We start from the raw sequence: 20,072 nt of genomic DNA on the forward strand, positions 1-20,072 counted from the left end.
GGAACTGAGAACAAAGCTCAGGATCGATCCTGAGCTCTCTTATCAGCTGCAGAGGCCTTCAGGAAAGCCTTGCTGGCCGCAGAGGAAGAAGTTCCTGAAGGCCTCTGACAGTGGAAAGGAGGCTGGGAGTGACGCACACAAGTGAGTTTAGTCGGTGGATGACATCCCCCCCAAAATAAGACCTGGTCCTTTTTTGGTGGCAAAAAAAAATATGAGACAGGATCTTATTCTAGGGGAAACATGGTACTTCCAACATTCATTTGACACCAGGTGTAGATACAAATTAACACAATTGGAAGGGACCTTGTAGGTCATCTAGTCCAACCCCCCCGTCCAAGCAAGATAACTTATCTGGTGTTAGATACCAATGATATAAACAAACTTAAGTGGACATCCAGAACAGAATTCTAGCATCACAGCTTCCTGTTGATGTCCCACACCCGACAATAACAACCCAGAAGCATCTTCAAAACAAAACCTTTTGACTTTCGGTTTGAGTTCCTTCGCTGACAGACCGAAACCGCGATCGTGCGCAGTTTCGATCCGTGCTCGCCGCCGGAGCGCCCTGAGCTGGCTGGTTTTGGGGCTAAGCCACCCCATAGAGATGGTGAAGAGGGGGGAGACCACCAGCAGGGTTGAGGAGAGCCATATCTCTCCTGCTCAGCTGGCCATTACTCCGTTTCCCGAAGGCAGTTGCAGCAGTGGTCAGAAATGGCCACCTCAAAGAAGAACTCGACTGGAAAAGAATGTGCAGGAGGAAGATAAGAAGAGAAAGTCTTGGTTGACTGGGTTAAACTGCAAAAGCAACAACGTAAGGTACCCTGGAATTTAAACTACAAAAAAAATAACATTGTTCCCAAAGAAGATTTTGAAGCAGCGAAGGAGAGGGGGAAGGGAAAGGATTTGGGTTTTTTTTCTCTTCCCTTCCCTATACTGACAGCTAAGAGACATAAGCAAGAAATTGAAAAAAAAAATCTACTTTGACATCAATAGGCATTTAAGCTGAAAATAAAATGTCAAAGGGATAATAAAGATTTCTGGATACTTAAAAGCTTTTAAAAGCAGGAAAGGAGAGAAAAAGAATAAAAGGGCAGGATCTGGAAAAATGGAGGAGACTGTCTGGAACTAAAAGGAATTTACAGTGAAACCTCAACAAGATTTCTAAAAGATACATTTTAACTGAAACTTGGCAAGAAAATAATAGAAGCCCAGGAAGAGAAAGTGGAAAAAAGAAGCAAGAAGAAACAGCTTTGGATTATTTGGATTACTTGGTGATTTTTAGATTTTTGGTTATTGCATTTAAATGACTAAAATCAATTGGGTGGTTGTTTAAAAGTGTTTAAAATGGCACCACTTTTAAAAGAACTGAAAAAGGAACTTAAAAAGTACAAAGAAGATGCACAAGAAGGGAGAGGTTCTTTTGGCTTCGTATTTTTTTTTAATTTTTTTTTTTATTCTAGAAAAAAAAACATTTATTTGACATACATTTAAAACAGACAAATCAACACATATACATATATAGATTTTACAGCGTATATTGAGCAATGGTTAATTTTTTTTTCTTTATCTTTATCATTGACGTGATCTGCCTTGTTACAATAACTCCTTTGTTCTTTTAATGTTTTAATTTCTCTATATAGTTTATAATTAAATGCACGTCTTCTGTCATTTCCATAACTTATCCAAATATCAAATATTACCTTTTCTTCAACCAATCATACCAAATGTTCCATATTTCATAATAGTCACTATCTTGTTTATTTTTTAACAATTTGGTTAGGCTATCCATCTCAGCACATAAATGTATTTTTTTAAATACCATATCCTCTGAAGGAATGGAAGACAGTTTCCAGTTTTGTGCATAGGTTATTCTGGCCACAGTTATGATGTGCAAAATTAAATATTGATTTTTTTTCTCCATGTTTAAATCTATCATACTTAGCAGAAAGGTTTCAGGTTCAAGTTTTAAATTTTGTTTTGTTATATTTAAAATCCAATTTCTAATATTTCTCCAAAACTTCTGAGCACATGGGCAAGTCCACCACATGGGAAAATATGTTCCTTGTGCGTAGTTACATTTCCAACAGTTGGGTGGTAGGTTGGGGAACATCTCAGCCAGTCTCGCAGGAGGTAGGTGCCAGCGATGAACCATTTTATATAGGTTTTCTTTATACGAGACTGACATGGTTAATTTGTAATTTGTTTGCCAGATGTGTTCCCACTTATCTAATTCAATACTATGACCCACGTTTTTAGCCCAAATTATCACGGATTCTGTGACTGTTTCTTCTTCTAATTTGTAATCCAAAAGATATTTATATGTTTTACTAATTGTTTTCTTTTCCTCTCCTAGCCATATTTTATCTCATTCTTGTGGGATCATATTAAAGCCAAATTGTTCTCCATCTTTTTTATAATGGGTTTGTATTTGTGCAAAGGGCCACCATGCTATCTCCTTTCCTTGAATTTGTATTTGGTTCCTATTTTTAAGCTCTCCAGTATCATATAATAAATCTTTATACCTGACAATATTTTCATAATCCAATAGATTTGGATATGTGACTGCTTCCAATGTAGATAGCCACAATGGAACCTTTGGGTAGTGGTTTTTTTTAAATCTTTCCCCAGATATTGAACAACACATTTCGTACATGGTGCCTTTGGAAATATGAAAGTTGTTTAAACTTTCCATCCCACATGAAGGCGTGCCAGCCAAGTTGGAGATCAAAACCTTCTAATACTAATAACCTTCCATTTTCTAATTTAACCGAATCCTTAAGCCAGTTTACTATAGCAGCATCATAATATAATTCAAAATCTGGAAGGCCAAATCCTCCTCTTTTTTTGGCATCCTGTAATAATTTATATTTCACTCTGGGTTTTTTCTTCTGCCATATAAATTTAGATATACATTTGTTTAATTCTACAAAAAAGTTCTTTTCCAACTTGACTGGCACTGTCTGAAACAGGAACAATAGTTTTGGCAAAATATTCATTTTTACTGTCGAAATACATCCCAATTTTTGGCTTCGTATTTCAACTAACCTGAGCACAACCAAGCCCCCACCTGAACAGAAGACACCTCCAGCCAATCAGAACACGGCCAACCCCCCAACCAATCAGAACACAGCCAAACCCCCAACCAATGAGAACACACCCCCACCCAATCAGAACACAGCCAAGCCCCCACCCAATCAAGTCACACCCCCACAAGCAGTTAAAAGGAAGAAGCAGCTGCAAGCTCACATCACTCTGAGAAGCACAGAGCTGAAGACACAAGCCTGAAGATGATGAATGAGACTTCATCGAAACGTTGCCTAGATACTTCCAATCTTACGCGGGAGAAAACCCAAATAACCAAAGATCGATCTATCTATCTATCGATCTACCGATCTATCGATCTATCTATCTATCTATCTATCTATCTATCTATCTATCTATCTATCTAATCTATATGTGTGTGTGTGTGTGTGTGTGTGTGTGTGTGTGTGTGTGTATATATATATATATATATGGCATTTGGCTTTGTTCGGGTATTTTCACGTCATTGTAGTTGTTCTTTTAAAGTTGTAACAACGTTTCAGCAGAATCTCATCTGCCATCATCAGGCTTCTGTATTGTGTCCGTCTGTGAGTCAGACTTTTACAGTGGTTTCAGATTTAAATTTGGGGCAGCTATTGCTGTGCCAGAATGGTTTTTCTTCATCCTGATTGGTTGAGAGTCTTGGTCTGTGTTTGTCTCGGAGTTTGCTGTGTTCTGCTTGATTGGTGTCTCTAATATCTTCTGTCTGTTTTTGGCTCTTTTTGTATCTTGATTGGCTGGCAGCATTGTGTTACTTTAATGGAGGCCTTTAGTGCAGCTTGGCTTCAGCCAAGCTGCAAAACAAAGGCCTCCAATAAAGTAACACAATGCTGCCAGCCAATCAAGATACAAAAAAGAGCCAAAAACAGACAGAAGATATTAGAGACACCAATCAAGCAGAACACAGCAAACTCCGAGACCAATAAACACAGACCAAGACTCCAACCAATCAGGATGAAGAAAAAACCCTTCTGGCACAGCAATAGGCTGCCCCAAATTTAAATCTGAAACCACTGTAAAAGTCTGACTCTGACGGACACAATACAGAAGCCTGATGATGGCAGATGAGATTCTGCTGAAACGTTGCTACAACTTTAAAAGAACAACTACAATGACGTGGAAAATACCCTAACAAAGCCAAATGCCATAGATGTGGTACTACGAAAACTTAAGAAAAAAATATATATATATAATCTTTTTTAAGAATATAGTGTGTATTTTAAGAATGTACCAAGCAGAATTCAATTGGAAGTTATGTATTATATTGAATGTTATAATCTTAAAAGTATACATTGAAGCTTAAATAAGAGTTTGAATGGATAAAATTAAAAGATATAAAGGTGTCATACTCCAATTAGTAACTACAGGGGAAAATTTGTTTAATGAGAAAAGATAATATGAAATTGAAACAGGACAGACAAAAGTATAAGTATAATGATTTGAATTGAGATGAGATAATCAAAATAAAGTTGAGAAAATTAAAAGAGGGGGATAACTATGTAGAAAATGTAAAACCATAATAAGATATGGAATAGAACACAAAAATGAGCATGAAATTGAGTTTGTGTCTGTATGAAGAAGTGTAACCCGGGACCATGCTATTTTCAAAAAAAGATGTTTTATTTGTATTATGTTTTTGTTTTGTAAAACCCCAAATAAAAATTTTCCAAAAAAACAAAAAAACCTTTGATTTTAGTCTGAATACTTCCCCAACGCTTTGAAGATGTTTCCACCCTTCCTCAGAACAGGGGTCTCCAAATTTGGCCATTTTAAGACTTGTGGGCTTCAGCTCCCACGCTTCGTCAGCCAGCATGGAGACCCCCTTGCCTGAGAAGCACAGCAAAGCCCCAGCCTTTGCAACCGAAATAAATGCAGGCATGTTTTCTTGATTTACGTCACTTACAAAAGCTGCAGAATTCCTATTTTTCTTGGTGAAAATGCTACAATTATCTGCTGCAGATAGGTAAGAGGGAGAGAAGGGGAGATTTGTAAGCTCAGGGATAGACCATGGGGTCCTTGGTGGTCTCTGAGCTTGGCGGTTTTCTTGCAGATATTTCATGACCCAACTAAGGGATGGAGGAGGAGGAGGAAGAGGAGGAGGAGGAGGAGAGGAGGAGGAGGAGGAGGAGGAGGAGGAGGAGGAGGAGGAGGAGGAGGAGGAGGAGGAAGAGGAGATGAAGAGAAGAAGAAGAAGAAGAAGAAGAAGAAGAAGAAGAAGAAGAAGAAGAAGAAGAAGAAGAAGAAGAAGAAGAAGAAGAAGAAGAAGAAGAAGAAGAAGAAGAAGAAGAAGAAGAAGAAGAAAGAAGAAGAAACAACTAGATAACATGATCAGCAATATATAACACATTTATTGATAGGTAGAGGACCTACTAACACCAACCCAGCCAAGATATATCAGCTCAGAGAATGCGTCTTTGTGAGAGAGAGAAAAAAAAGGTTCACTTCTCATCCCCTTGGCCCACCCTGAACTAGCTCTCCCGTTTCCCATGCAAGGCCCATGAAGATGCCTTACCGATGTGTCTGCCGGTCAAGAGCCAGAGTTTAATGGTGCCATCTTGGCTGGCTGTGAGGACAGCTTTGAATTTTTCCACGTATCTGAGGCTGATCACATTTTTCAGGTGACCCCTCCAAGAACTCAGGCAGACCGGAGGGATTAGGGTGGTGACCCAGCCTTCATATTCCTGCAAAGAAAGAGAGAGGCCAGAATGCCGCGTGGGTGTCATTCCCACCCACCCCTGTCAGAGTCTGAATCCAAGGAGGAAGATGAAGAGCCAGCAGGGAGTGGGAGTGTGGCTCCATTGGCTGTGGAGGAATCTGGGGAAGGGCAAAGTCAGGTTGGGCAGAGAAGGGAAGAGGTAGAACAAAGGAGATGGTGTTCAGAGGAAGACCAAGGCCCATCCTCTCTTCACGTGTGCAGGGAGGAATAGAGAAGGGAGCAACATGGGTTGTGTGGCTTATGAAGGAGGAAAGGGCCCTGATTCCCTTCACAAGGCACACCTGGGGAGGAAGTTTAAAGGAGAGGCAGTTGGGAGGGGTGTTTGTCGGGAACAAACGTTGGGTTTATCTAATGTTGGCTGCTGTTATCTGAGTTCCTGGCATCCTCATAACTGGTTGGATTTACTGCTGTGTTACTTCACTTCTGGAACTCCTTATCTTGCCCTGCCGTATTTATTACCTTATCTTCCTTTGTTGGATTTATAGTTTAAGGTTTTCTGTTTACACTATTTTGCATTGGAATATCTGCAGCCAAAGGCTGTTGCAGGTTCCTGGGAGAGTTTTTCTCTAGACCAGAAGGTAACCGGGACATTAGGGGCAAAGTTGGAGCTAATAAAGGGACCTCTACTTATTCTCTGGCTGGGTTGCCTTTGTGCCACGCCCCAGATCATCACAGCAGGAAAGCAGAACTGTCCACAAAAACCTTGGACGAAGAGAGAGAAAAAATGAGATGATGCAATCATCGTCAATACAGATCCATCCTCAACATACAACGGTTCTCTTAGTGGCTGTTGGAAGATGCCAACGGTGCTAAAAAAAAAGTGGCTTCTGATGGTTTTTCACGCTTACGACCATTGCAGCATCCCCGTGGTCACATGGTCAGAGATCAGAGGCTTGGCAACTGACATGTACTTATGCCTGTTGCAGTGTCGCCGTGGTCATGTAATTCTCGTTTTCCTGACAGTGAGGACAATTAACCAGTGGAATGATTTGCCTTCAGAAATCATGGGCTCTCCATCACGGGAGGCTTTCAAGAAGAGGCTACTAGACAGTCACTTATCTGAAATAGTGAGGGGCAGGGGGCTGGACTAGAAGACCTTCAAGGTCCCTTCCAGCTCTATTCTATTCTAATTTAGGAGACTGAAGGCTAAAACATATCAAGAACAGTTGCAGGAATTGGGCATGGCTAGTTTAACGAAAAGAAAGTCTAGGGGTGACATGATAGCATGTTTGAGGGGTTGCCCCAAAGAAGAGGGAGTCAAGCTATTCTCCAAAGCACCAGAAGGCAGGACAAGAAGCAATGGGTGGAAACTCAACGAGGAGAGAAAGCAATCTAGAACTAAGGAGAAATTTCCTAACAGTGAGGACAATTAACCAGTGGAACTGCTTGCCACCAGAAGTTGTGGGCGCTCCATCACTGGAGGTTTTCAAGAAGAGATTGGACAAACATTGGTTTGAAATGGTGTAAGAGCCCGCTGCTTGAGCAGGGGGTTGGACTAGAAGACCTCCAAGGTCCCTCCCAACTGTGCTATTCTGCTAACCTGCTCGATCGCTCTGTCTTCTGAGAAAGTCGAAGCAATTCTGCAGTAATCCGGGATTAAGTCACGGAAGGAGTTCCTCTCGGGCTGAAAATCCTCAGCCAGATCCAATTTGGAATCTTGTACTTCGGGCCCTGTGCAGTAATCCATGATGTCCCAGATCTGGAAAAGAAAAAAAAAGAACATTCCAGGGAGCTACATTCACGTCTGGCCAGTTTTGCCCTTCCTGACGTTTTCCCAGGCGTTTTCCTAGCCATGAATTCAAATCCTTCTTGGAGCTGCTGAAAGGACCGTGTTGTAGACTGGAGATAGACGATGTTTCTCTATTCTTTTATTTTTCTTATATGTACCCATCTCATGTATTCACAACTATGTATACACTTATACTTATTATCTTGTAAACAATTGGCAAATCAAATAAATAAATAAATAAATAAAATAAAAATAATGAGAGAGGGGCTGTTCAATTTGGACATTAAATGGCCTCTTGGACCCCTCTTCCAAACCAGCGGTCCTCCCTGTCCAAGTTATAGACTTTGCTGTCTTCCAAAGAGTGGACTTTTGAGTTCTAAATGCAGGTGGGCGGCTGAATCTCATCCTGGTGCATTTGTTCTCCTATGGTGCGCCATGCGTTTGCGAAGCGGCTGTTTTGTTTCCCCAAGGTACAGGGCTCACATCAGTGGTGGTATTCCACTGGTTCGGCCCGGTTCGGGCCGAGCCAGGAGCAGCGATGAGCAGCGGAGACTCTGTTAGGTATAACATTGATACCAAATATGGTTTGGGTGAATAAATATATAAAACTTAGATATCATGATTTAAGTGCTTATCACTTTAAGCACAATGTTGCAGGCAATTAGCCGATTAAGGGTGCGGTTAGAAGTTACAATATAAGGAAGCATTAGAAGCTGGAAAGCTTACTGTGACTACCTGTGACTTACTGTGACTAACTGTGAATACTGTTTGTACTGTGCCTGTGACCGAGATGATCCTGTCTGCTACTGTTTGCTGATTTACTGCGGAATTCAACTGTTCTACTGTTTGAGCGTCTTGCTGAATATCCAGCGTTTGTTTCTCTGGAGAGAGGCACGGAGGAGGAGAAGATATCTTTATCGGCTGATAAAGATATTGTAAGACTCTTAACTTGGACTGTAATAGTGAGTCTTACTGGATGGAAATATAGTGAATGACAAATGGACTGAATGACAATGCTTTAAACTCTAAATGGATTAAAAACTATTTAAACTACAAACAGTGTTTGTGTTCAGTGTGTGTATACTCTGGGGCCCTTCCACTCTCGTTTGGCTGCCTGGCTTGACTACTGCTGCAATACTCTGCTAGGGGTTAATCCCCTAACACTAACAGACTCAACCAGTTATCTCCGCCGTTCCGCTGTTGGGCCCAGCCGCTACTCACCTTTATCCCGCTGAATTGGAAGCGCCGCTGCTTCGCGTGGCACAAAATAGCGCCGCACGGCAGCTGTTTGAAAGCAACCAGGATCGTCCAGGATTGCAGGAGGCGAGTTAGAACACCCGTGCGCCTGTGCAAAGGGTGGGTTTGGTGCGTGCGTGCACACCAAGTGTGTGCCTGCGTGCAAAGTGCGCCCACCAAGCCACACCCACTGAACCGGTGGCGAAAATATTTGAATCCCACCACTGGCTCACATCCTTGGCACTGTGTCGAAACCAACTCAATTCCGGGTCCAGCTTGAGAAAGTCAAGATCCAAGGAATGGTTTTAGGATTATACAGGGGGTCCTTGGCTTATAATCACTCGTTTAGTGGCCATTTGAGGTTACCATGGCGATGAAAGAAGTTACTTACGACTGTTTTTCACACTTACGACCATTACCGCATCCCTGAGTTTGCGTGATCCAAATTCGGATGCTCGGCAACTGTATTTATGACGGTTGCCGTGCCTTGATCCCCTTTTGCGAACTTCTGACAAGCAAAGTCCATGGGGAAGCCAGGTTCAGTGAACAGCCCCCGTTATTCGCTTAACGACTGCGGTCGTAAAATGAGACCAGGCTCCCTTAAGAGCTTTCTTGCTTAGCAAAAAGGAAATTTGGGAGTTGGCCGTGGTCGTAAGTCAAGGACTAGCTAGAACTGCTTTGCTCTTGTCTCTTGATTCTCAATCCTGACCAGTTCTGACTTTGGGAGAATTGAAATTGATGGCTTAGTTGGCCGGAATAATGTGTCTTTTCAATCTACTTCGGCAATCCATCAACGCTTGTCTGTAAAAATAATGCATAGATGATACCACCTTGTCCTAAAAATACATTATAGTCATCCATTTCCAGACTGCCTTGGAAGAGTGACAAATAAATTGAGATATATTGGCTTTTCTCACAACAGTGCCCAGTATTTACTCATATGGGTTGGCAGGTTGGGAGAAGAAAATTGGAAGCTTTACATAACACCCTTTTCTTTATTCATGCTGGGGCAGATTTATGGCCCACTTTCCCAAGGAAATAAAAGGAGTGCAAACCGGCAAGGTGAAACTTCACAGGGTGTCTCCCCTGCAGGGACGGTTTAATTAAAGTGCGGGGAGGAATTTTTTACACTGAGTCCCTCTTTCATGTTCTTCAAACATAAAGGATGCGGGGTGGGGGAGAAGGGGAAAAGGGGAAGGAGAAAGAGAAGGAAAAGGAAAGAAGATAGAGACATGAGGAGGAGGAGGAGAAAGAGAAGGAGAAGGAGAGAAGGAGGAAGAACGGAGGAGGGGGAGGAGGAGGGGAGGAGGAGGAGAGGAAAAGTAGAATGAGGAGAAGGAAGAGAGGAAGAGAAAAGAAGGAAAAGGAGAAGAGGAGGTGGAGGAGGAGGAAGGGAGAAGGAGAAGGAGGAGAGGAAGAGAAGAGAAGAAAAAGGAAAGAAGATAGAGACAGGAGGAAGAGAAGGAGAGAAGGGGGAAGAACAGAGAAGGGGAGGGGAGGGGGAGGAAGAAGTAGAAGGACGAGAAGGAAGAGAAAGAGAGAAAAGAAGGAAAAGGAGAAGAGGAGGTGGAGGAGGAGGAAGGGAGAAGGAGAAGGAGGAGAGGAAGAGAAGAGAAGGAGAAGAGGAGGAAGGAAGAGGAGGAGGGAGGAGGAGGAGAAGAAGGGGAAGGGGAAGAGGAAGAGGACAGAGGACGAGGAAGAAGAAGAAGAAGAAGAAGAAGAAGAAGAAGAAGAAGAAGAAGAAGAAGAAGAAGAAGAAGAAGAAGAAGAAGAAGAAGAAGAAGAAGAAGAAGAAGAAGAAGAAGAAGAAGAAGAAGAAGATGATACTGACCTTGATGTAACCCAAGGAATCTCCAGTTAAGAGGATCAACTCTTTGTCATCGGTGGACATGGTGCAGACCATGGAGTCCCTGCCATGGCCGTGGCTCGCTCGGAATTTGCCCAACATCCCTCCTTTATTTTCCACCGACCAGGCATAAAGGAAGCCATCCATGCAACTGGTGAGCAAAATGGCCACGTTGGGCTTCCGGTCACGAGTCTTCAGGAAGAGAACCTGGAGAGGTGGAAATAGGACAGCTGAAGATCACAGAGACGTCTTCGCGGCCCCATGGTTGCCCCTCATTTTCTCAGACTCTCCCCTGGTTCTGGAGTCCTCTCTGAGCTTGGTGGCTTTCGTTCCGCTTGCAAATATTTCATGACCCAACTAGGTTCCAAACCACCTGCTAGCCTTGATGATGTTCCCTAGTTGGGTCATGAAATGTCTGCAAGAAAACTACCAAGCTCAGAGAGCACCAAGATGGCCAGATTTGAATTTTGCTGCTTTGGGATGTCAAAAATCTGGATTTTTCAGGGTTCATCAGGAGGTGCTGGTTTCTTCTGGCTCGCAAATGAAAGAGGTTTTGAGGTGCTGATCATTTTTATGCCTAGAATATCCTTCGGAGATGGAATCATCAGTCGGGACTTGGGATAAATCGGTGTTTTTCACAGCTGGTCCCTTCAAGAGGTGTGGACGTCAACTCCCAGAATTCCCCAGCCAGCCAGGAGGAGGAGGAGGGGGAGAGGAAGGCTGTGTGTGGTCCTTGGTATTCTCTGAGCTCGATAGTCTTCTTGTACATATTTCATGACCCAGACTAGGTAACATCATCAGAAGGGAGGGGGGTCTTTTAAAGAAGAGAAAAAGGAGAAGGGAGGAAGGGGAGGGGAAGGAGGAGGAGGAAGAGGAGGAGAGGAAGAAAAGGAGAAGGAGAAGGAGAGGAAAAGAAGAAGTGCTTTCTTGGTGCTTTCTGAGCTTGGTGGTTTTCTTGCAGACGTTTCATTACCCAACTAGGTGACATCATCAGAAGGGAGTAGGGTTTGCAAAGAAGAAGATGAAAAGGAGGAGGGAGGAGGGGGAAATAGGAAGGGGGAGGAGGAGAAAGAGAAGGAGAGGAAGAGAAGGAAAAGGAGAAGAGAAGGAGGAAACGAGGAGGAGGGGAGGAGGAAGGAGAGGAAGATGGACTGTGGGGTCCTTGGTGCTCTCTGAGCTTGGTGGTTTTCTTGCAGACGTTTCATTACCCAACTAGGTAATGTCATCAGTGCTGGGAGGGAGTGGGATTGGAGGAGGAGGAGGAGGAGGAGGAGGAGGAGGAGGAGGAGGAGGAGGAGGAGGAGAGGAGGAGGAGGAGGAGGGAGGAGGAGGAGGAGGAGGGGAGGAGAGAGGGGGAGAGGAGGAGGAGATAACTGTGCAGTGCGTGGTGCTCTCTGAGCTTGATGGTTTTCTTGCAGACGTTTCATTACCAAACTAGGTAACATCATCCGTGCTGACATATTTCCATCCAGTGTCCAGCATTCTGTGTGCAACTAACCAAAAGACCCCTGTAGCACTCAAAGGGTCAACTACTCTGTGAGGACCTGGTAGAATAAGCTGAGAAGATTGAATGAGAACAGGAGAAGGGCCACTTCGAGTAAGTGTTTTCAGTAACGAGGAGGCACCTTTGATGAACGGTTCTAGCTAACTAAGGAGGAGGAATTCCGACAAGAAGTGGTTCCAAGCAGCCAGAGCTGAGAACTTCCCATTAAGTTGATCTTGTTGAACCTGAGAGATGAGTTCTCGGGTTATTCAACTCATTGTAATGTGGGAAACACGCCTCCTGGATTTGCAACCAGGTATTTACAAGATCATGCTAAGCAAACTATGGGCCGATAGGAATTGTTACATGGCATACGTGCAGTTTCTGGGCATGTTCTCTCGACGCTGGATGACTCAAGTGATGTTGGCCAATGGAAGAACACGTTCCACAGTGGGGCAGTGGCCTAGAGGCGGAGCTCTCGCCTCACAATCAGGAGGCTGTGAGTTCAATCCTGGGTAGCGGCAGATATTTCTCTCTCTGAGCAGAATGAGAATTTATCTGCTGAATACAACTCTCCATCGGCAACAGGGAAGGGCATCCGGCCAGTAAAACGCGCAGCTCCATTCAGTTGCCCCAACTCCACCCAGATACAAGGGATTATGGGATCATTTAAAAGACAATAAGGATCGTCTCACCTTGAAACCTATCTATGGGAGATCTATCTTCTTACCTATGCATTAATAAAGGTACATTAATCTACCTTTTCAGCTCAGGTGCTATTTTAGCAAAAAGCACACCAGGCCAAGAACTTTGCTGTGGTTTATGGCTCACCCATCCTTCCGTAGGCTTCTAAACCCATGGTTAAAAAAAAAAAGGTCGCACCCAGTATCACACACACACACACACACACACACACAACACACAAACACACACACGTGTCCCCTCCCCTTCTTCAAAAACTATCCATTGCTTGTCTCGGCCTCCCCATCTACTCTATGGATGGAAGTGTTGTGGCCCACCAGTGGCTGGCGGAGCGGGCAGCAGAGTCGGACAGTAGTGAGGAGGTTGGGAAGGAACCTGGGCCAGTCCTGGAGGCTGAGGAAGGCTCGGGACGAGGGCTCTGCGTCAGAGGCAGAGATGGGGCCAGGGCAGGCCGGCAGTCCTCAGCTGCCTTCAGGCTTGGACAGCAACGAGGCGGGGGAGCTTCTGGAACCGGTTCCCAGCCTGCACATGCATGGAGCTGCCCAAAGGAAGGCACAGTTAAGAACTCAAGGTCGACGTGGGAGTAAGGCCACAGGTGGATAATGAACGGCCCCTCCCATCAGGATTAAAAGAGGAGCAAAAAGGGGAGGGGGACTTTGCAGGAAACAACTTGCTCATTCATTCATCGGTTCATTCCAGCCTCATGAAGATTTGTGTGTGCAACCCAGCCCTTCCCTGCCAGCACTGAGCGTGGAACTATTTACCGGGCAGCATTCCAGGATTGATAAAGGTCTGAGCTCATTAGTCTACCTTCGCAAGGCTGTTTGCCAAGCTGCTGGCTGACTGTGAATGAAATAAATTCACATTAATGCAATAAAAGAGGTTTTTGCCAGGACTCAGAATTGACTTAGTACTTTTGGGGGGAGGCCTAGGACCGAACAGGAAGAGACCCTCATTTGAAAACTGACCTTCTCTACCGATCGTTGGGAAGCCTTGATCTCTTCTTGCCACGACAGGCTGCCCTTCCTCAAGAAGGAGCTCTCAACCACGGGAAGGGAATGATGGAGAACGCTGCTACTCTTCATTTTGCTCTTGGAGCTCCAAGCCGCCTGTCAAGACACGAGATCCGAGGTTTATGGAGATTCTCCATCATCCAGGTCACAGTTGTCCCAAAGGTGCTTTTTTTTTCCCCCAAGACTTTCTGGTTTTTTTCTTTGAAGACATTTCGCTTCTCATCCAAGAAGCTTCTTCAGTTCTGACGGAATGGTGAAGAAATGGAAAGATTTATACAGTATCCTTTGCAGTCCTCTAGTCGTTACTACTCTTTCTGAGTCATTGAGGCCAGTGGTGGGATTCAATTTTTTTTTTACTACCGATTCTGTGGGCGTGGCTTGGTGGGCGTGGCAGGGGAAGGATACTGTAAAATCTCTAGTCAGAGGTGGGATTTGTCGGTTCTCTGAACTACTCAAAATTTCCTCTGTCGGTTCTCCAGAACCAGTCAGAACCTGCTGAATACCACCTCTGATTGAGGCCACTCAGGGGTTTCTGAATCCTATACCCAAGTGGCCTCAATGATTCTCAGAGAGAGTACTAACGACCAGAGGATTACAAAGAATATAAATCCTTCCATTCCCCTCCATCCAGGCAGAACTGAAGAAGCTTCTTGAATGAGAAACGAAGTGTTTTCAAGGGAAAAAAGCCCAAGAAAATCCAGTTGCCTTTGTCAGCACCCCAAGTCACACCCAGCATCACACCCCTCCTCTACTTCAAAGACCATCCGTTGCTCTTCTCAGCCTCCATGTCTACTCCATGGACTGAAGAGACCATAATTCAAGATACCCTTTGCAACCTGCTTGTTGATTAGTAATTCTATTCTATTTTGTAATGTATTCTATTCAGTTCTGTTCTGTTCTAATACGTTGTCCTGTTCTGTAATCTACAGTATTCTATTTTATTGTGTAATCTATTCTGTTTTGTATTCTATATTGTTTGGTAATTATTCTATTCTGTATTCTTTTCTATTTTCATCTATTCTGTTGTACTGTTCTGTTGATCTATTCTACTTTATTCTGTAATTTATTGTTTTGTATTATATTCTATTTTGTAATCTATTCTGTTATTCTATTCTCCAGTTCTGTTCTGTAATCTATTCTGTTCTGTTTTCTTCTATTCTATTCCGTTTTCCTGCAATCTATTCTGTTCTGAATTCTAGTCTAGTCTAGTCTAATTTCTTATTCAATTTCATTCCGTTCTGTTCTGTTCTACTCTATTCATTCCTATTCTCTATTCTATTCTATAACCTATTCTATTGTTCTGTTCTCTAGTCTAGTCTGTAAGGATTGTGCTTGGAAAGAGAATCCCTGTCCAATTTAGGAAGGGGAGAAGACGACGAAGTTTTTTTTTTTTACTGTGTCTGCAGTCGGGTTAATTCATTGCTCGATATATTATGCACATCCAAACTGTTGGAAAAGATTCAGGCCCACATTCCAGGAAGGAGAAACCACCAACCCACCCACAACGGCCAACGTTGAGAAAAGCTGAACACAATTCCAGGAACCACCGCAAGAGCTCTCCATGGGTCCCCTGGTTTTAACATCAGCCAGCAGCCCAGCAAGGTCACGTCCAGGGCTGGCATTTCTACCAGTTTGGACCGGTTCGGGCAAATCCCTATGTCAGTTTTGGAAGCCATATTAGCATCAGAAGCTTCCGCGCTGCCACATTCTTGAGCCTGGGAAAATGGGAGGGGTGGATTCCTTGGAGTGTATGTGGTTAGACATGATAGCATTCTTCTTCTCAGTCAAGGTCGTGTCATTTCTGCACCTGGGTGAGTGGACGTCCCAAGTTCGGATTGATGGTGATTGGGGCATGTGATGCGATGATGGGTGCAAAGGGTGGATTTGTAATTTCTTACTTATTGGAGGGAAACCCAGAACTTTCAGATGCGGGATTTCCCAGATGTGTCGGTTTACTACTACTCTAATAAAAGGAAACTTTGAGAACATGTCTGTCTCAGAGTTATTTGTTGAAGTGGAGGCTTTCTGGAACACTGACACCCCAGCTCTGATGATCAGCTGGCAGTGAACCGGTTCGCTGTGTTGATCATGTGGGCCCACCTGTCCACCGCTGCACCGTACTTACCTATATCCTCTCAACTGATTTGCATGGTAGAGCAGATTGCCGCTTCTCACCAGCAGTAACATAGCAGATAAGTTTTTTCTGGAAGATATTCACACACGCGCGGTCACCACACCAATTGTTATACAAGCAGCAGTGGTGGTATTCTACCAGTTCGGACTGGTTCGGCTGAACTGGTAGCTCCAAAGATCATCTGTGAGTGAACCAGTTTGCTCCGACGATCAGCTGTTGAACATCAGTTTGCTTCGACGATCAGCTGTTCATAGTCAGTTTGCTCCGACTCGGCTGGGTTGATCGTCAGTTCACTCCAGCGATCAGCTGTTGATCGTCAGTTCGCTCCAATGATCAGCTGTTGATCGTCAGTTTGCTTCAACGATCAGCTGTTCATAATCGGTTTGCTCCGACTATCAGCTGGGTTGATCGTCAGTTCACTCCAGCGATCAGCTGTTGATCGTCAGTTCGCTCCAATGATCAGCTGTTGATTGTCAGTTTGCTTCGACGATCAGCTGTTCATAGTCAGTTTGCTCTGACTATCAGCTGGGTTGATCGGCAGTTCGCTCCAGCGATCAGCTGTTGATCGTCAGTTCGCTCCGATGATCAGCTGTTGATCATCAGTTTGCTTCAACGATCAGCTGTTCATAGTCAGTTTGCTCCGACTATCAGCTGGGTTGATCGTCAGTTCGCTCCAGTGATCAGCTGTTGATCGTCAGTTCGCTCCGATGATCAGCTGTTGATCGTCAGTTTGGAGATGGTGGAGGCTGGCAGCAGTGATGAGGAGGCCCCTGAGGAGCTTGTGCGCATGTGCGCACAGAGCTGCTCACAAGAAAGAGCAGCTACAGCAGCATGGGCGACTCGAGAGTAAGGCTGCAAGGTAATGGCCCCTCCCTTAAGAGATTAAAGCCAGCTGGAAGCAAAGAAGTTTTTGCACTCAAGCCTTGTGGACGCTTGGACTTTCTTGGTTGGTGTTTGCAGACTCTTTGTGTTTGAACTATTTCTTGGCAACTTTATCTCGTGTTCTTGGCAGCCTTGCACCACCTTGGCAAGGCTCGTTCTTATCAGAGACAATGAGTTTGAAACAGCCTTTTAACCGGGCAGGAACAGAATTCATAAAGAAACATTAACAGGTTTTGCTGTTACCTCCGTTTGGTGTTTGTTTCCTTGAAACAAGGTTTGGGTCAGAACACCAAGTCCTTCCACCCACCCTCCCTCCATCTCCATCGATCTTCCAAGACCATCCATTACCTGAGGTTTCGTAGTCCGGCTCCCAAGTACAGCTGAAGAAGGACGCTTGGTGGAACCCGCAGAAGACGTGGCAAGGATTTTCGCGCTGGTGGGTCTCATAGGGTGATCAGACTTTGAGGTAATCTCTCTCCTTGGGTAAGCCCAGTACTTCTTCTCATTCTCACTCGGGTGGATCTCCACCTTCTTGACCTCACCACTCTGGGGAGGCGGCTCTGCACGCATGGCAAACTCCTAAGTTGAGAAATGGGACTGTTTCATTTTCAAGACCCTATAAAAGCTGCAGAAAAGGTATTTGACGCAACAGCCTTCTTCGCACTAGACATTCAGTCATTATTTCTACACTGGATGCCTTAATTGGGGGTAGTCCTTGGGTTATGACCATTTGTTCATTGTTGTGATGGCCCTGACCAAAGAAGACTTATGACCAGGCTGACCACGGCTGCCTCCCTACAGTAAGATGGCTGCCATTTGGGAACCTTGTAAATCTTTTATTTTAATGTTGAACCTACAAAGTTTAAGCTTGCTCTTCATTCTGCTTTTAACTGTGCTTTTACTGGTGCCTCACACTCAAAATCAATGGGAAGGAGGACACAGATTATTATAGGATATGGGACAAATGGTACAACTGGGTAGTCCGTAAAGGGAAAACACGTAAATGAACCTAGAAACAAATTATAAGCAGCTGTCTTTATGAAATATATAAGAATAACAAAGGTGTTAAATATTCTTTTCTTCTATATTATTATTATTATATTCACTATATCTTTTTATTTACTATTCAAAAATTATGAATTTATTATTAATTAATAGATAGTTATAATCCAACGAGAAGATTAGTAGAGTATTGCAAGTTACATAGTGATTAAGATTTGATAGTTAATGGAAATGTGTGAAGTATTAGTAATGATTATCAGGACATATCAAATTTGATATCAAATGTAAGAGGAATGTGTTATGTATGATGACATTCCCTGGTTGGGTGATGAAGAGTCTGCATGAAAACCACCAAGCTCAGAGACCCCACAGTTCAATCTAGAAGCTAGAAAAAAGTGGAATAGATAGCACCACCACTAGATGGACTCGCAACTGGCTGGCAAACTGTACTCAACGAGTAGTCCTTAATGGGTCTACATGGAGGGAAGTAAGCAGTGGGGTGCCACAAGGAAAAGCACCAGGTCCAGATGGGCTTCCGGCAGAATTTTATAAAACACTACAAGAATCGCTGAGCATTCCATTGCTAGAAGTCATGAATGAAGTTATGTCAAATAAGAAGATACCTAAAACATGGTCAGAAGCTTACATTACACTTATCCCAAAAGAAGGGGCCGATCCATTACAAATCAAGAATTATAGACCTATTTCTTTATTGAATGCAGATTATAAAATCTTTGCTTCAATTTTGGCAGAAAGGCTTAAAAAATACTTAAATAATTTTATTCATCCTGATCAGAATGGATTTCTGCCAAAGAGACAAATCAAAGACAATATGAGAGTAATTCTGGATACTTTGGAATATTATGAGGCGCATCCTGAAAAACAAATGGCTTTGATATTTCTAGATGCCCAAAAGGCATTTGATAATGTGAACTGGAGATTTATGTTACTACTACTGGAACAGATGGGTTTTGCCAGAAAATTTATTCAAGCAATAGAAGCCATATACTATAAGCAAACGGCAAAAGTAATGATAGAGGGAGAATTTACAGACTCTATTAACATAAGAAAAGGCACAAGACAAGGATGCCCATTATCACCTTTGCTATTTGTATTGACTTTGAATAGAAAAGTGTTGAATAGAAATATTAGAGAGGACCAAAATATAAAAGGAATGAAAATCAAAAAGGAGGAATTTAAACTACAAGCCTTTGCGGATGATTTGGTTTTCATTTTGGAAGATCCTCTAGAGACAGCTTTAAAACTATTGGAAAAGATAGAGACGTACGGTGAGATGGCTGGTTTGAAAATAAATAAAGATAAAACAAAGATTCTGACAAAGAACATGTTATTAAGACAAAGAGAAGAACTGGCAGACCTATTGAAAATTCAAGTCACGAATAAGGTTAAGTATTTGGGGATATATTTGACGTCAAGATGTACTACATTGAAAGAGAATAACTATATTAAGCTCAAACATCAGGTAGCACTTGATCTGAAGAAATGGGAAAACCTACAACTGTCATTAATAAGCAGAACTTCAACAATCAAGATGAATATTTTACCCAGAATTTTATATTTGTTCCAAACAATACCAATTAGGCTTGGCAAAGATTATTTTGAAGACTTAAAAGGTTCCGTCTTAGGCCCAGGACTCTTCAATAGCTTCATTAATGACTTAGGTGATGGAATAGAAGGGGAACTTACCAAATTTGCAGATGATACTAAGCTGGCAGGAATAGCTAACACCCAAGAAGATAGGCTGAAGATCCAGATGGATCTTGACAGACGAGAACACTGGGCCCTATCTAACAAAATGAAATTCAATGTAGAGAAGAGTAAAGTCCTACACTTAGGCAAGAAAAACCAGAAGTGCACATACAGACTGGGTGAAACCAGGCTCAATAGCAGTGACTGTGAGAGGGATCTTGGAGTCTTAGAGCACAACCAGCTAAATATGAGCCAGCCGTGTGCAGCAGCAGCCAAAAAAGCCAATGCAATCCTAAATTGTATTAACAGAGGGATACAGTCAAGATCAAGGGAGGCTGAAACATATGAAGAACGGTTGCAGGAACTGGCTAGTCTAGGGAAGAGAAGGACCAGGGGAGACAGGAGAGCATCTTCCAATATTTGAGGGGCTGCCCCAGAGAGGAGGAAGGGGTCAAGCTATTTTCCAAAGCACCCAAAGGCCAGACAAGGAATAATGGATGGAAACTGAACAAGGAGAGATTCAACCTGGAAATAAGGA

At 43.4% G+C, this 20,072-nt stretch overlaps 1 protein-coding gene across 1 annotated transcript in view; it reads right to left on the reverse strand.

Annotated features, from left to right (window-relative positions):
• Window positions 1–20,072, reverse strand: part of EFCAB8 (EF-hand calcium binding domain 8) — a 65,419-nt gene that overhangs the window by 11,756 nt on the left and 33,591 nt on the right. The window contains exons 17-21 of the mRNA XM_087958973.1: window positions 17,171–17,401; window positions 13,762–13,902; window positions 10,594–10,815; window positions 7,375–7,496; window positions 5,594–5,799 (exon numbers count right to left, since the gene is read on the reverse strand). Coding sequence (XP_087815099.1) covers window positions 5,594–5,799; window positions 7,375–7,496; window positions 10,594–10,815; window positions 13,762–13,902; window positions 17,171–17,401 — 922 coding nt within the window. The remainder of the gene's footprint in view (window positions 1–5,593; window positions 5,800–7,374; window positions 7,497–10,593; window positions 10,816–13,761; window positions 13,903–17,170; window positions 17,402–20,072) is intronic.

This window comes from Notechis scutatus, chromosome 3, assembly GCF_049901735.1.
Source record: "Notechis scutatus isolate UNSWTSFEM ecotype Mainland chromosome 3, rNotScu1.2, whole genome shotgun sequence".
Taxonomy (NCBI): Eukaryota; Metazoa; Chordata; class Lepidosauria; order Squamata; family Elapidae; genus Notechis; species Notechis scutatus.